Here is a 17,519-nt window from a genome sequence, read left to right as displayed (position 1 = left end):
GTGGCCATTTTGATTTTGTCGTTATAAATATACCGGCAATAGAAATAGGTACCTACAGTACGCGGCCGAAAGTAATGTACATCGGCCTTTAGAATGACATCTCGGCTTTGTAGAGCGTTGTCTCTGTCACTCATACCTATATGACGTTTTGTCGGTCTCAACAACGGGGACAACGCTCTACAATTCTGCTATCTCCTTCTAAATGTCGATGTACATTACTTTCAGCCGCGTACTTTACACATTCTGTGAAAATTTCAACCCTCTACCTATCTATTACGGTTCACGACTCACGAGATACAGCCTGCTGACAGACAGACGGACGGAGGATGGACGGACGGACGGACGGCGAATTCTTAGGGTGAGATCTATAGAGCGCACTCTGACTTTGCTTAGACTTAAGACAGAGTTAAAACGAGATAGAGCTATCTCTCGTTTTAACTCAATCTTAAGTCTGAGCAAAGTGAAAGAGCGCTCTATAGATTTCAGCCTAAGTAATAGCACAGTTTTAAAGCTGTGGTAATAGGATCCCTTTGGTTTGGCACCGTTCGGGTACGGAACCCTGAAAACGGATGGGACGGAAATAACCAACAAATAAGCTTAATAATAACAGTACAGAATACGGAACAGGATCGATCTTCACCTTATATTTTTATATAAGCTATTATTCCGCGACTTCGTCCGCGTGAACTACAAAAATTTCAACTCTCTATATTTCACCCCCATTCAGGGTTGAATTTTCAAAAATCCTTTCTTAGTGATGAATATGTTGAAGTCAGGCGGGCATAAATCAATCAGCAATCGCTCTCTGATCAAATCGAATAATTATCATTATGTTAGCCAAGTGTGATAACTGCATAATTATTGCCTAATTACCTCAATTCGATTAATTATGTCGTGAACACAGAGAATTCAACCTCAAGAGTACGCGTATACAAGGCTTTGCATGAAATCAAAATCCTAAATTGTTGGCGGGGGACAGGGGAGAATCATGATCATGATCAACCTATCGCCGGCTCCATTTCACTTATCTGTGGCCGGTTCACTGCAGAGCACGGGTCTCCTCTCAGAGTGAGAAAGGTTTGGCCATAGTCTACCACGCTGGCCATGTGCGGATTGGTAGACTTCACACACCTTTGAGAACATTATGGAGAACTCTCAGGCAGGGGAGAATTCTTTGTTGTAATTGATGGATGTTGTATAGAAGCAGGCGTTACTTTGCGTAAGTCCATGATATACAATGAACCAAAAGCTTAATTTGCTATAATCCGCTGAAACAGGGCGAATCTGTATGGTGCAACATGCAGCATGCGAAATGCACCGCCCGCCCTCCCACTGCTAAACATGCAGAAGGAAGCAGCCACCAGGCAAGAAATACGCACCACCACCACGTAGCACCACACAAATCCCAAACACATTCGACGCACGTTTCGTCCCGACACCGGAGCATCCTCAGGAGATGTAGAATTGTAGACCTCACATTGCAATTGGTTTTTTTTTTTTTTTAATTCAGATACAAGTTAGCCCTTGACTGCAATCTCACCTGGTGGTAAGTGATGATGCAGTCTAAGATGATAGCGGGCTAACCTGGAAGGGGTATGGCAGTTTTTATTAAACCCATACCCCTTTGGTTTCTACACGGCATCGTACCGGAACGCTAAATCGCTTGGCGGCACGGCTTTGCCGGTAGGGTGGTAACTAGCCACGGCCGAAGCCTCCCACCAGACCAGACCAGAAATTTAGAAATTATAAAATTCCAAACCCCTGCCAGGAATCGAACCCGGGACCTCCTACTATTAAGACCACAGTGCTCACCACTGCGCCAGGGAGGTCGTCCCAGGGAGGAGGTTCATTGTAATTGGTGGACTCTAAGTCACGTAATCAAGACAATGTGCGGAATGAGGGTACCGAACGGGCGTGGGCCGACTTTTATGCTAAGCAACTGCCTAAGCTTGGCGATCGGGGGTATTCGGCTATTAGGCGTCTATAGGTGGTGGTCTGTTGTCGTGAAGCCTCGTGTTGGACCAAAGGAGAATGGGCGGTTTCGTCGCCAGAGTGTATCAACTTGTGATATATGTCATTTTAAAGGTCATAACCACTGCTGGGTATAGGTCTCTTAAAGGGACTTCCACACGCCACGGTCTTGCGCCACCTGAATCCAGCGGCTCCCTGCGACTCGTCCGATGTCTTCAGTCCTCAAAGTGCATGCGTAAAATGACATATATCACAAGTTGATACACTCTGGGAACGGAACCCATACAAAGGTGCCCATTCTCCTTTGGACTTTGTTCCGTGGGAGTACCAGTACCTACAAATAAAAAAACCACTGCTTCTAGAACGATTTTTATATTATTAAACTCTAAATTAATTCCATATACAAGCTTAAACGTTAAATAGGTATTTTTCTTTATCAATCTTTACGTCTTAAAAATTAAAATACTCTTTTCCAGTTTTTTTTTTTATAGCCTTTAGATACTGATATATTTACTGTCACTAAATATTATACCTAGTCCAGTCCAGTCTAAAAGACTTTGTTCTTGTCATACTCCGCGCAGTGCAGACAGGCGGTTGGAAGTCAGGCGGTCCCACGCGTTTTTTTTAAATTCTCTAAACTATACATACAGTATATATATATATATATATATATGTATATATATGTATATATATATGTATAGACATCATACATCTATTTCTATAATATTAAAAACATGACACCGTGAATATAAAAAAATGACATTTCTTTTTTGTATAATTTTGTACATAAAATTTATAAATAACTACAGATGTTATTTAAACTTCACATTTTCTTAACAGTTCAAAACTATTTTCCAGCGTCTTATCACTGTCACTAGTCCAGTCCAGACAAACGGATCAGTCCAATCCGAACAGCGGTAGACTTGGTCTTGTAATACTCATGCAGCACCCGGCAGCGTTCATGTCGCGCACAGTGTAGACGGGCGGGTGGATGACAGCTGTACCCACGCGTTTTTAAAACTATAAGTACAATCAGTTTTTACAAAATATACATCTATCCATTAGCTACAACACAATAAAATTAAAAGTTTGATTGATTTTTTTTAATTATACCTACTGATATATTTATGTCACATTTAATTAGTTTTTAAAAGGTTTAAAATATTTTTCAATGCCTTATTATTACCACTATTTCAGTTCAGACAGGCGGATCAGTCCAGTGTAAATCCAATAAAGTCCAGTTACATATCACTAGCCCAGTTCAATCTAAACAGCGGTAGACTTGGTCTTGTAATACTCGTGCAGCACCCGGCAGCGCTCGTGGCGCGCGCAGTGCAGACGGGCGGGCGGCTGTCAGGCGGGCCCGCGCGGTTTGTGCACGTCAACACGCTCAGGAACTGCGGAGAGCGACGTCTCCGCGAACCGCACGCCTCGACGCGGCCTTACGCGTCCATTCTACAAAAACAAAAAAAATAAAAACCGACTTCGATACACAAACACTAAAAATTGAAAAATAATTTAATTTATTACCGAATATATTATGTATACAAGAGTTAATATAGTTCCATAATAATACTTTTTGGTGCCGGTGCCAATTAGCTTTAGCTGCGCGAATCGTCTAGACTTCATATTTTTATGAGACTCCACAATGGCACCTCATTGGCACCGACCCCAAAAAATATTATTATGGAACTATATTAACTCTTGTATACATAATATATTCGGTAATAAATTAAATTATTTTTCAATTTTTAGTGTTTGTGTATCGAAGTCGGTTTTTATTTTTTTTGTAAAAAAATTTTATTTCACAATTTTTAGTGGCCCCATGGAATTATGCTATGACTGGTTAAAAATCTACTGTTTACTAAGCTATTACACTGATCGCGAGCAAATTTACTCTAATCCGTTGAGGAGTTCCAGTATCTATCTTCGAAGATGTTCATCAGATCTTCACCAAATTTAAATGGGACCAACTTTGAAGTATACCCTTTCAAACAAAAAAAGAATTTTCAAAATCGGTCCAGGCGTCTTCGAGTAATCGGGGAACATACATAAAAAATAAAAAAATAAAAAAATAAAAAAAAGATTCCGATGAATTGAGAACCTCCTCCTTTTTTTGAAGTCGGTTAACAAGTAAGGGTGGTTACAGATAGCGTTTTTAGCGTGTATAAAGTCTGTGTAAGACTGTTGAAAATACGGCCTCCACAATCCACATCGGTCTCCAACGGCGGTTTACAACAGTGTAAATACTTGTTTGCAACAAAAATTCGTTGTAAAAAATACGCCAATGGTACGGGAAGAGTACAAGATCTCTTTTCCGAGCAGCATTGTCCAAGGTGCAGATAGCCCTAATGATTGCCAACCTCCGATAGCTGAGACGGCATTTCAAGAAGAAGGCACCTTCTAGGCAATCGCGTCCCATCTTAGACCACATCATCACTTCCCATCAGGTGTGATCGTGGTCAAGCGTGCGCCTATAATCCATACTAATATTATAAATGCGAAAGCGTGTCTGTCTGTCTGCTAGCTTTTCACGGCTCAACTGTTCAACCGATTTTGACGAAATTTGGTACAGAGGTAGCTTGCAACCCGGGGCTACTTTTTATCCCGGAAATTTTAAGAGTTCCCACAGGATTTTTAAAAACCGAAGCGTACGAATTCGCGGGCATCAGCTAGTGAATAATAAATAATTTTAAAAAAGCGAGGTGAAATAAATTTCCTCGAGCGCAGAGGCAAAGAACGAGAGCAAAACTTTTACTTAGTTAATTTAACCAAGTATGAAAACAATGCCAGCACAAAACAAACAAATAAGTACAGTACACTCGCATACTTACAGTTAGGTTGTAGCGAACGCAAAAGTTTGCAAAGTTCAAAAGTTAAACGTTCACATTATTTCCCTTTGTTGTTCCCTTTCCGGGAATACCTAATGCACTATTGCAACATCTGTATCTGTATGTACACACCCACACCCACCCACACACACACACACACACAGGCACGCACACACACACACATACACACACACATACATTTAATCTAAATATATAAAACAGTTGCCTGATCGATCTATCAACGCACAGCTCAAACTACTTCTGGACGGATCGGGCTGTTTGGTATGCAGGTAGCTATTATGACGTAGGCATCCGCTAAGAAAGGATTTTTGAAAATTCAGCCCCTAAGGTGGTGATGTAAGGGTTTGAAATTTGTGCAGTCCTCGCGGACGAAGTCGCGAGCATAAGCTAGTTCTCAATAATAAAGTAGGAACAAAGTCATTATTATCATGATCAACCTATCGCCGGCCCACTATTGAGCACTGGTCTTCTCTCAGAATAAGGATCAAGGTCATGGTCCGCCACGCTGGCCTAGTGCAAATCGCCAGGCTTCGCCTTTGATAACATTATGGAGAACTTTCAGGCACATAGGATTCGTCACGATGTTTTCCTTCACTGTTAAGGCAAGTTATATTTATCCGAAAAGTTAAGTAAGAGTCCGAGAGCCAAGTAAGAGGCGTTCTAACTACTAGGCTATCACGGCTTTTAAATCAGGAATATACGTATATTGTACCATGACAGGTTTAGCCAGGCAGGCCGCTGTGGTATTCTTGCGGTTCTTTGTCGAGCTTGTGCCGGAGTTTCCTGAAACAATAATATTGCTGAATTTCGAACTGTATTTACCACTAGATGATGCGTGCGACCTAGTCCGCGTGGATTTAGGTTTTCAAAAATCCCGTGGGAACTCTTTGATTTCCCGGGATAAAAAGTAGCCTATGTCCCTTCCCCGGGATGCAAGCTATATCTGTACCAAATTTCATCAAAATCGGTTGAACGGATGGGCCGTGAAAGGCTAGCAGACAGACAGACAGACAGACACACTTTCGCATTTATAATATTAGTATGGATAATAGAGACAAGCTGACAATAAACAAGTGTGCTATTAAATCGCAATAAACTATAGTACGCGACAGGTCAAGATGGCAATCGGGGTATGAGGCGGGGGGAAGTCCCACCGGGTTAGTGTGTAGTGTTCAACCGATTTTGACGAAATTTGGTACAGTGATGGCTTGCATTCCGGGGAAGGACATATAGGCTACTTTTTATCCCGGAAAATCAAAGAGTTCACGCGGACGAAGTTCCGGGCATCATCTAATAAATAATAATTAGAGCCGTTCCCGAGAAACTAACTAAAACAATACATTGAATTAGACACGCTTGAAGTATTAAGATAAACCGCAATAGAGAAATACTAAAACATTTGTCCAAACAAGAGAATATTAAAGGATTTTATATTAACAGGAATTTTAATAAATGGTTTTGAATTTTATCTAAAGGTCTTCAGTAAATTCATTTTAATATCCCTGCGGTATTAACTCAAATTAATTGAAATGATACCCAATAAAGTTAAAGAACTTGAATAAAGATTCATATCATAATGGCCTAAGAGCCAGCGCGTGCCAGACCTTCCTTATTTTATAAAAGCTGAAAGTTTTTCTACGGCAGTGTTGGGGCACTGGGAGTTTGTTTGGATTCTGGTGGCTTTGGGGGACATCACTAACAGGTAATAAAGGTGTAAAAAATCTTACGTCAAAGTATAGTCTATTTTTTATATTTTTTTCAGAATAGAAATCAAGTCACGCATTTCCAGACACAGTATGGTGGCAACCCCCTGCCTTTAAAGTTTAATAAATTATTAACGTTCAAGGGAGTCTTACGGGGGTTCCCAGTTTTAGGGTGAAATCTATAGAGTGCACTTTGACTTTGCTCAGACTTAAGATTGCATTAAATCGAGACAGATTTATGTAAGAGGTATACATCTAACTCGTTTTAACTCTGTCTTAAGTCTAAGCTAAGTCAGAGTGCGCTCTATAGATTTCACCCTTAGTGTCGTAGGAACTTCCCACGACACTAAGCTTATGGTAATGCATGACGTGATTTCTAATACTACTCCGAAGAAATTATTAAAAAAAATAGACTATACTTTGACGTAAGATTTTTTACACCTTTATTACCTGTTATCTCCCAAGGCCACCATGATCCAAACAAACATCCAAGCAAACGTTCTTCCCAGTGTTGGGGACAGCACGCAGGGAAACTTTCAGTTTTTATAAAATAAGGAAGGTCTGGCACGCGCTGGCTCTCTCTCTATCATAATTGAAATCAAAAAAAGTTAAATTGAATTTGATGTTGTGCCTTATTATTTCATATAACTTACTAGCAGTTTTTTTTTTTTTTTTAATTCAGATACAAGTTAGCCCTTGACTGCAATCTCACCTGGTGGTAAGTGATGATGCAGTCTAAGATGATAGCGGGCTAACCTGGAAGGGGTATGGCAGTTTTTATCAAACCCATACCCCTTTGGTTTCTACACGGCATCGTACCGGAACGTTAAATCGCTTGGCGGCACGGCTTTGCCGGTAGGGTGGTAACTGGCCACGGCCGAAGCCTCCCACCAGACCAGACCAGAAATTTAGAAATTATAAAATTCCAAACCCCTGCCAGGAATCGAACCCGGGACCTCCCACTATTAAGACCACAGCGCTCACCACTGCGCCAGGGAGGTCGTCAAGGTCGTCAGTTGCCCGCGACTTGGTCTGCGTAAAATTTCTGGTTTCTCATGAGATAAGAAATTTTACCGCTGCAAAAGGCCTCATTTAGGTAGGTACTCTATTGTTTTGGTTTTGGTGTACAATAAAGAATATTTTACTTTACTTTACTTTTACCTACTCACTTAGTAACTATGGGCCTCATAAGAAAGCTCAGAGTAACTCAGCGGGCGATGGAGCGGGCTATGTGCGGAGTTTCTTTACGTGATCAAATCAGAAATGAGGAGATCCGTAGGAGAACTAGAGTAACCGACATAGCTCAACAGGTTGCGAAGCTGAAGTGGCAATGGGCAGGGCACATAGATCGTTCAACCGATAAACGTTGGGGTCCCAAGGTGCTAGAATGGCGACCTCGCATCGGAAGACGCAGCGTTGGAAGACCCCCCCACTAGGTGGACGGACGACATCAGACGAGTCGCAGGGAGCCGCTGAATCCAGGCGGCGCAAGACCGTGGCATGTGGAAGTCCCTACAAGAGACAGCTATGTCCAGCAGTGGACGTCTATTGGTTGATGATGATGATGATGATGACTCACTTAGTCTGCGGAACCCAGAATATCTTAATGCCGACATTTCACATCTCAAACTTCAAAACATAGAACTTTCATATAAACTTCCAAACCCCCATTTAAGTAACCCACTTAGGGGTGGAATTTCAAAAATCCTTTCTTAGTGGATAGCTAATCTTTACAAAAAACACACCTTCCTTTCATGTCTCTAGAACCAGCGGCTTACGCTGTTCGTTGATATAGTATAAGTCAGTCAGTCAGGACTGAATTTTATTTATTATAGAGGTGAGAAGAGAACTCATGAAATTAAATTTGAATTTTGTCTGAAAAGTTGGCAGGTATCTAACGACCTCTGATCAGAAGGCGGACGTCCTAACCACTAGGCTATCACAGCTTAGTATTAATAAATACAAAACTATATCTGTCTGTTACATTTTCTCGACTGCTGAACCGATCTTGACAGACAGAGATAGCTTGGATCCTAGAGATGGATATAATTAGAATCTTTTTATACTAGAAAATAAACAATTTTCCACGGGGCTTTAAAAAAACGTAAATCTACTCCGACGCATAGACTGTGTCTGCGGCCCAGCTAGGAGCCGGTGCGTCCTGCGGGGTAGCCAACGGGTGCGAAGCCTCATGCCATACTCTCCGCCGACCCGCTCTCGATTAGGACGCGTCCTTGCGTTTTACTTCCAATTTCTTGTAAAGAGTGTGTTGTGCGGGAGCGGGCTGTAGGCTCGACCAAAGGGAGATCTCTTAGCGGATGGTTTTGCTTAGTAGAGCCAGTTGGCCGACGGTTGTGTCTTGAAACTTCTATATTATATAGTGCAGATTGCAGAAAATTTCGTTAGTGCGATTCAGATTTGCGTGTTCTGCTTTCACTTCCGAGGATGGTACCCGTGCTGCCATGTAGTGAGAGCGACGTGAGTAGTCAAGACTTAGGTTCGTATCCATGATTGCTAATCGATTTTCTTCGTACTAGTGAGGAGCGCCATCTGCTTGCAATTATGGCGGCCGCCCCGCAAGACACACCGCTCCCACCTGGGCCGCAGACTAAGAATAGGTAGACCTCACCAGCAGTGTCAGACGTGGTGGTGGAGCAGCAGCAGCTCTTCTTCAGCAGCCGCTGTAGGGTGCCGCTGAACCGCAGCGCGTAGGAGCCGTACACCAGCGGGTTCATGCAGGAGTTGGAGACGGCCATCGCGAACAGCAGGTCCTGCACCAGGGGGGACACGCGCGACGCTGATGCGCGGTCTACCATGTACCTGAGAAACCCATAATAATGTAGAAGGAGTAGGTAAATATATCAGTACCCATATTATAAATGTAAAAGTGTGTTTGTTTGTTTGTTTGTTGGTTTGTTGGTTTGTCCTTCAATCACGTCGCAACGGAGCAACGGAACGACGTGATTTTTGCATGGGTACTATAGTTTAAGACCTGGAAAGGGACATATGCTACTTTTTATCCCGGGAAATCGAAGAGTTCCCGCGGGATTTTGAAAAACGTAAACCCACGCAGACGAAGTCGCGGGCCGGCTACTAGTAGTCAGGTAATAATTTACGTTGGCATTATATCGGAAATTCGTGGAAGAATTATTAAGCGACCGATGTAGGTAGCTCAATTATTGAGGGCTTGCAGATACCCGGCGTGTGGCTACTACGTAAAACACAATTTGCCTTATGCATTTTTTTACTAGTTGATGCCCGCGACTTCGTCCGCGTGGAAATAGGTTTTTAAATATCCCGTGGGAACTCCTTGGTTTTCCGGGATAAAAAGTAGCCTATGTCACTCTCCAAGTCTTTACCTATACCCATGCAAAAAAATCACGTCAATCCGTTGCATCGTTGCGTCGTGATTTAAGGACAAACCAACAAACCAATAAACCAACGAACAAACACACATTCGCATTTATAATAAGGGTACCGAATACCGATAATAAGGGTACCGATTGGTCTACATCCTTCTTCGCATTATTGCCATTCTAATGAAACCAGTTTAGGGCACATCGGTTGGATGGCTCAGTGACGTGTTTCAAGTAAAAACATAGCGTTATTGTGTAGTATCACAACCACTGGGCTATCGCTATTTCATATTTTCAGTATTTCTAAATGAACCACTAGAGTCTAGAGTCTAGACGCCTAATTGCCGAACAACCCCGCTCGCCAAGCTTAGGCACTTGCTTAGCATAAAAGTCGGCCCACGCCCGTTCGGTACCCTCAAATCTTCTGTGACATTGTTCTGATTACGTGACTTAAGTCCACCAATCACAACAAAGCATTCTCCCCTGTCCCCCTGCCAACATTTTACGATTTTGTTTCATGCAAAACCTTGTATGTGCGTAGGTACTCTAGGAGTTGAATTCCCCGTGAAATGAACGTTACTAAAGTTCCTATTTCACGAAAATTAGATACAATATTATTCATTGCCTTCGAACTTAGCTCTTGTTTTTTTAGGTTTTTCCCATTCTTTTATTTCTCTGGAAGCACCTACTCGTATATTGGTTGTTTCTTTAGTGTTGAATTTGAGCGTATTTATATTGCTTAAGACAGATTTTTCTTTCTAAGTATTATTCTGGGCTAAATTACATTATCATTTTTTCTAAATGATTTCACAATTCACTCGTGCGTTCTGTTCAGAAAAATAGCTGAATATTCTATGAAAAACATAATAATGTATAAAACAACACATTTCACGGTCCAGCAACTTATCAACAAAACTAATAAGTAGGTACTAGATAGGTACATCATGAAATATTAGTGACAATATAGTTATGGTCATTGTAATTGAGAGCTATTTATAAAGAACATGGATTAAAGTACCTACTTATTAATAGGCTACTTGACTCATATCTAATTTCGTCCAATAAATGATTATTTATTATAGTATTTTGCTTAAGACAACGAAATATATCAATAACAATTATTAAAAACGCAGGATGGATATATAAATCCAATTTTAAAAAAGACAGTTTTTATTTTTATTTGAAACGCAGAAAACGCTGTCAGCCATGATGTGACGTCATTAAATATGTAAACAAAGAAATGTCATCCATATGTCACGGAAGTTTATGCTGTTGTTTACAAATGCATGACGTCAGAGCACAGATAATCAATAGGCCAAACATGGCCGACAGTGTTTTCAGCTGTCTATGAAAAATATATTTTTAAATTAAAGTTTTACGGTTTTTAGGGCGCAAAAAAATATAGTGTTAATTTTTTTGATCTAATAGGACAAATATTAACCATTTAAGACCAACTTAAAAAAAGTGTCAACTAGCCTATTAGGTACTACATTCTGATGTCGGCTAAAGATCAATAATAATTATCGGCCATCCTCCTGTTCTCCGACAATATATAATAATACATTTACATGCATATAACTTCAATAGTATAAAACAAAGTCGCTTCCCGCTGTCTGTCCCTATGTACGCTTAGATCTTTCAAACTACGCGACGGATTTTAATGCGGTTTTCATGAATAGATAGAGTGATTCAAGAGGAAGGTTTAAGTTATAAGAGGTATAAGTTTATACTTTATTAAGTAAAGTTTAATAATGTTTTGTGTTAATTTGTTGAAATTATGACGATAATGTTCAAGATGTTGGAAGAAATGGAAGAAATCAAGCCGACTAAGAGCTTTCATCGAAAATATTATGCTATCTTATTCTTATGAATTCTAACAAAATAACCACATCGGTATCTACATTATGCACCCGTGCGAAGCCGGGGCGGGTCGCTGGTATACTTAAAAGAATGATAACTAAATTAAAACCGTTTTGAAAGTATGTACCTACGTATAGTACGCGACAGATCGAGATGGCTAATCAGGGTGGGGACGCCCCGCTCACCCACACAGCCCCCGCGCTGACCTGGTGCGGGATCCCCCTGCCTAATACCCCGATTGCCACCTACATCTCAATCTGTCGAGTACTATAGGTAGGTACCAACTCGTAGATTAAATTAATGAAAAAATCATTATAATATGCGAACAAACATACATACGTAGGACAAATACATACAAAGTTCCTTTTTTGAAATCCGATAAAAATGAAAGTTATAAGCAAAATAAGCCATCTGATATATCTCGTTCCCAGCGTTTTATAATAACAAAATAGGAAAAAAGCGAAAGGCTTTGAAAATATTTAGAGTAATATTATGTATCAAAGCAAATATTTTTCCGCGTATTGGAAAATGATGAAAAAGCAACCCGAAAACAAAACAGAAGCAAATCGGTATTCAATGTACTCATAACATCGATGGTACCTAGGTATAAACATTTTTTTAACGAACACGTGCAACGATAACTCCGTAACCAGGCGCTGCTCACACTGGAATATACCACATGGCAAAAGTAGCATAGAACAGCCAGCACAGCGCGGTTGTGGCAATGATGACAATGACACGTCTGTCTGATCTCCGCAACCACTGCCTAAATGCTCACACTGAGCTATAAATTATCATATTGCTATAGTAGTGTATAGCAGCGAGCGTAGCGCGAATGTGACAATGATCATGTTCGTGATCTTCTCGACCGACCGCAGCTCAAACTGAAGTATAATTTACACATGACCATAGTAGCGCAGGGTAGTCAATACAGCAAATGTGACAATGATGACGCTGACACACCAATCTGATCTCCGCAACCGCATGCTGCTCACACAGGGGTATATTACCACATGGCCATAGTAGCGTACGGCAACCAGCACAGTGCGAACACGGTGACAATGATGACGGTCATGCGAAGCGTCCTCCGTCGAGCCCGCTCCAATACGCGCTTGTCTGATCTCCGCAACCGCATGCTGCTCACACAGGGGTATATTACCACATGGCCATAGTAGCGTACGGCAACCAGCACAGTGCGAACACGGTGACAATGATGACGGTCATGCGAAGCGTCCTCCGTCGAGCCCGCTCCAATACGCGCTTGTCTGATCTCCGCAACCGCATGCTGCTCACACAGGGGTATATTACCACATGGCCATAGTAGCGTACGGCAACCAGCACAGTGCGAACACGGTGACAATGATGACGGTCATGCGAAGCGTCCTCCGTCGAGCCCGCTCCAATACGCGCTTGTCTGATCTCCGCAACCGCATGCTGCTCACACAGGGGTATATTACCACATGGCCATAGTAGCGTACGGCAACCAGCACAGTGCGAACACGGTGACAATGATGACGGTCATGCGAAGCGTCCTCCGTCGAGCCCGCTCCAATACGCGCTTGTCTGATCTCCGCAACCGCATGCTGCTCACACAGGGGTATATTACCACATGGCCATAGTAGCGTACGGCAACCAGCACAGTGCGAACACGGTGACAATGATGACGGTCATGCGAAGCGTCCTCCGTCGAGCCCGCTCCAATACGCGCTTGTCTGATCTCCGCAACCGCATGCTGCTCACACAGGGGTATATTACCACATGGCCATAGTAGCGTACGGCAACCAGCACAGTGCGAACACGGTGACAATGATGACGGTCATGCGAAGCGTTCTCCGTAAAGCCCGCTCCAATACGCGTTTGTCTGATCTCCGCAACCGCATGCTGCTTACACAGGGGTATATTACCACATGGCCATAGTAGCGTACGGCAACCAGCACAGTGCGAACACGGTGACAATGATGACGGTCATGCGAAGCGTCCTCCGTCGAGCCCGCTCCAATACGCGCTTGTCTGATCTCCGCAACCGCACATTGCTGACGCTGTGCACGCATTTTTCTGCAACAAAAATACGGAATTAACAATGTGCATGTATTAAATGCAACAAAAAATAAAGTTAACTACTCCGGATCTACTAAAGATCAAACCCCGGACCCCCGAAGGAGGCCGAAGTCGTAACCACTTACCAATGTTATGCAACGAAATATCGGATACTAGATGATGCCCGCGACTTCGTCCGCGTAGATTTAGGTTTTTTAAAATCACGTGGGAACTCTTTAATTTTCCGGAATAAAAAGTAGTCTATATCCTTCCCCAGAATGTAAGCTAGTTAACTCTGTACCTTTCACTGAAATTGGTTGAACTGTTGGGCCGTGAAAAGCTAGCAGACAGACACACTTTCGCATTTATAATATTAGTATGGATGAGTTTAAATGAAACATGCTTAGGTACTAATAAAACTGTGATAGCCTAGTGGTTAGGACGTCTGCCGCCTAATCGGAGGTCGGGTGTTCGATCCCGGGCACGCACCTGTAACTTTTCGGAGCTTAGTGCGTTTTTAACGGTGAAGGAAAACATGGTGAGGAAACCTGCATACTTGAGAGTTCTCCATAATGTTTCTCAAAGGTGTGTGAAGTCTGCCAATCTGCACATGGCCAGCGTGGTTAGACTATAGCCAAAACCTATTTCTCTGAGAGGAGACCCAGCCAGAATCCTTCTCACACTGGGAGGAGACCCGTGCTCTGTAGTGAGTCTGTTCATGATGATGATGATGATAATTCTTAGGTACATATTTTTCTGCTACTTACAATTTACGTATCTACAGGTTCTGTAATATATATCGGATGTCCGAAAATAATAATAACGGATAAATAATAATAATTACATCACACACCAAAACAAAAACATACTCTAATACATTATTGTCAACCTTCAGGCATCACAAGAAAATGCTCTTTCGTACTTATTAACATTTTCGGATGAAAGAAAAAATAAATCATCTCTACAAATATATAAAAGGAAAAGCTGACTGACTGACTGATCTATCAACGCACAGCTCTAACTACTGGACGGATCGGGCTGAAATTTGGTTCGCAGATAGCTATTATGACGTAGACATCCGCTAAGAAAGGGTTTTGAAAATTCAATCTCTATAAGGGGGAAAAATAGGGATTCCAATTTTGTGTAGTCCACGCGGAAGAAGTTGCGGGCATCAGCTAGTAATAAATCATCATCATCAGCCTGTGGACGTCCACTGTTGGATATAGGCCTTCCCTAAAGAGCGCCACCACACCCGGTCCTCAGCCTTCCTCATCCAGCCACTTCCCGCCAGCCTCTTTATATCGTCGGTCCATCGTGCTGGAGGGCGTCCCACACTACGCTTGCTTAAACGCGGTCTCCACTCAAGGACTTTCCGGCTCCAACGGCCATCGCCTCTACGACAGGCATGACCTGCCCACAACCACTTCAGCTTGCTAATAGTTTGGGCTATGTCAGTGACCTTGGTTCTCCTGCGGATCTCCTCATTTCGGATCTTGTCCCTCAAGGAAACTCCTAACATAGCCCTCTCCATAGCTCGCTGAGCGACTTTGAATTTGTATAATACATAGTAATAAATAATCTTTTCTAATATAATAACAGGCGAACAAGTTTAAGTGCTATTTCGATGAATCACCCATTTCTTTAAGTTTTTCTTTCAAAGAGCAAGTTTAATAGAGTTCTAAATAGGTATTATGCTAAAGACTAACTATACAAGAGTACCCACTTAATATTATGAATATGAATTGAAATTCCTATATTTTTTCTAAGAAACAATAATTAATCTTTCTGTAGTTTTTAGAGTTCCGTAAACCTAAGCCTCCACCATCCATCCGTCTCTCTGTAAGCAGCCTGTATCTCTTGATCAACCCATCACCGGCTCACTACAGAGCACGGATCTCCTCTCAGAGTGAGAAGGGCTATGGCCATAGTCTACCACGCTGGCCATGTGCGGATTGGTAGACTTCGCACACCTTTGAGAACATTATGGAGAACTCTCAGGCATGCAGGTTTCCTCACGATGTTTTCCTTCACCGTTAAAGCAAGTGATATTTAATTACTTAAAAACGCACATAACTCCGCAAAGTTAGAGGTGCGTGCCCGGGATCGAACCCCCGACCTCCGATTAGAAGGCGGACGTCCTAACCACTAGGCTATCACAGCTTATAGCTTAGGCTGTATCTCATGAACCGTAAATAGGTAGAGTACCTATGACAGTTTTAATAAGCCCTTTGGTTTCTACATGGCATCGTACCGGAACGCTAAATCGCTTGGCGGCACGGATTTGTCGTTAGGGTGGTAACCTCCCACCAGACCAGATAAATTATAAAATTCCAAGCCCCTGCCGAGAATCGAAACCGGGACCTCCCACTAACAGGACCACAGCGCTCACCACTGCGCCAGGGAGCTTGTCAAAAGGTACCTACTTAGGTATCCAACAGACACCAAAGTACTATATACTAAAGGTTACTCCATACTCCATACTCCATACCAAAGCGAATATTTAGGTTTGACTTCTAGTTTTCATGCATAAATTTCACACTTTTTGCGTGCAGCTGCTAGATTATCAAATTTTTTTTTTTCAAATTCAAATTTCTTTATTGCGAATCTGGGTAAACAGTGGAGATGTTACAACACAAAAAGGTACAGCCAAATTCTGCCTATTAGCATGCAATATGATATTCCTGACAAACGTGTACATAGTTTTGATAAAATTTGCCAAATTTAATACTAATCTTATTAATCTTAATACTATCAAAGGCTGTATTTTAATAAATACCTTACCAAATAAAATATATATTTTTGAAGCGTCCAATCTTGTGAACCTTTTGTAAGGCTAATATTAATAAAGTCTCAAGTGGAATTCGTTTGTTGACGGTTTCTTGCACTCTCTGAATTCTAATCATCTGTGAACCTCGAGCAACGAGTAAAGCCCCCTGTTCACACAGGGTCAAAATTTGTAGGATCTAGTTGTTATCGGATCCTGCAAAACCGAAGTGTGTTCACATTTTTTTTTTTGCTGTAAATTATTTAATATCATCTAAGACTACCTAATTAGTCAATAAAATGTATATTTACGTACATCATGTTTCTATTTTTATTTATTTTTTATTTTATTTTTCCACGAAAAAACAAAAGATTATAATGTTGAATGATTTATTTGTGCTCGTAAGCGCTTGGCGGCTTGTCTGAGCACTGCACATTCCTCTAGTTAGTTAGTTAGTTGGTTAGTTGTGTCCACATGGCCATCCACAGCAGCGAGTTGTTCCCATTGAGTCACAAACCCAAACCCAAAAAATTCCTCTTCCTACCTATGTGACACAAGAGGAATTTCATTTTTCTGATGAGTCAAAGTTCAGAGTGTGACTAACGGGAACAACCACATCCAGCGTCGTCGGCGCCGGTGGTCTCCCGGCCCACGCCCGCCACACACAGGTTTCCTCAAGATATTTTCCTTCACCGTTAAAGCAAGTGATATATTTAATTGCTTAGTTCCGAAAAGTTAGAGTTACGTGCCCAGGATCGAACCCCCGACCTCCCGTCTTCCTAGACGTAGGCGGACGTTATAACCACTAGGCTATCACGGCTTCCTCGCACACAGACACACACACACACACATATACACACATTATGGCAAATTAATTACTTTTCAATAATTTTTATACAATGAAAGAAAAAGGCGATTTACACTTATTTTTAACATTCATTTTGAATCAAATATTTATATACTTATACTGAAGCTA

At 41.8% G+C, this 17,519-nt stretch overlaps 1 protein-coding gene across 1 annotated transcript in view; it reads right to left on the bottom strand.

Moving 5' to 3' along the window:
- Positions 1–2,665: 2,665 nt before the first annotated feature.
- The window catches only part of LOC117990274 (adipokinetic hormone/corazonin-related peptide receptor variant I-like), a 36,213-nt gene continuing 21,359 nt past the window's right edge, over positions 2,666–17,519 (bottom strand). Inside the window, exons 5-8 of the mRNA XM_034977738.2 lie at positions 13,647–13,797; positions 9,156–9,346; positions 5,536–5,606; positions 2,666–3,426 (exon numbers count right to left, since the gene is read on the bottom strand). Coding sequence (XP_034833629.1) covers positions 3,325–3,426; positions 5,536–5,606; positions 9,156–9,346; positions 13,647–13,797 — 515 coding nt within the window. The 3' untranslated portion in view covers positions 2,666–3,324. The remainder of the gene's footprint in view (positions 3,427–5,535; positions 5,607–9,155; positions 9,347–13,646; positions 13,798–17,519) is intronic.

Source organism: Maniola hyperantus, chromosome 17, assembly GCF_902806685.2.
Source record: "Maniola hyperantus chromosome 17, iAphHyp1.2, whole genome shotgun sequence".
NCBI classification, from domain to species: Eukaryota; Metazoa; Arthropoda; class Insecta; order Lepidoptera; family Nymphalidae; genus Maniola; species Maniola hyperantus.
This window is presented reverse-complemented; position numbering and strand designations above follow the sequence as displayed.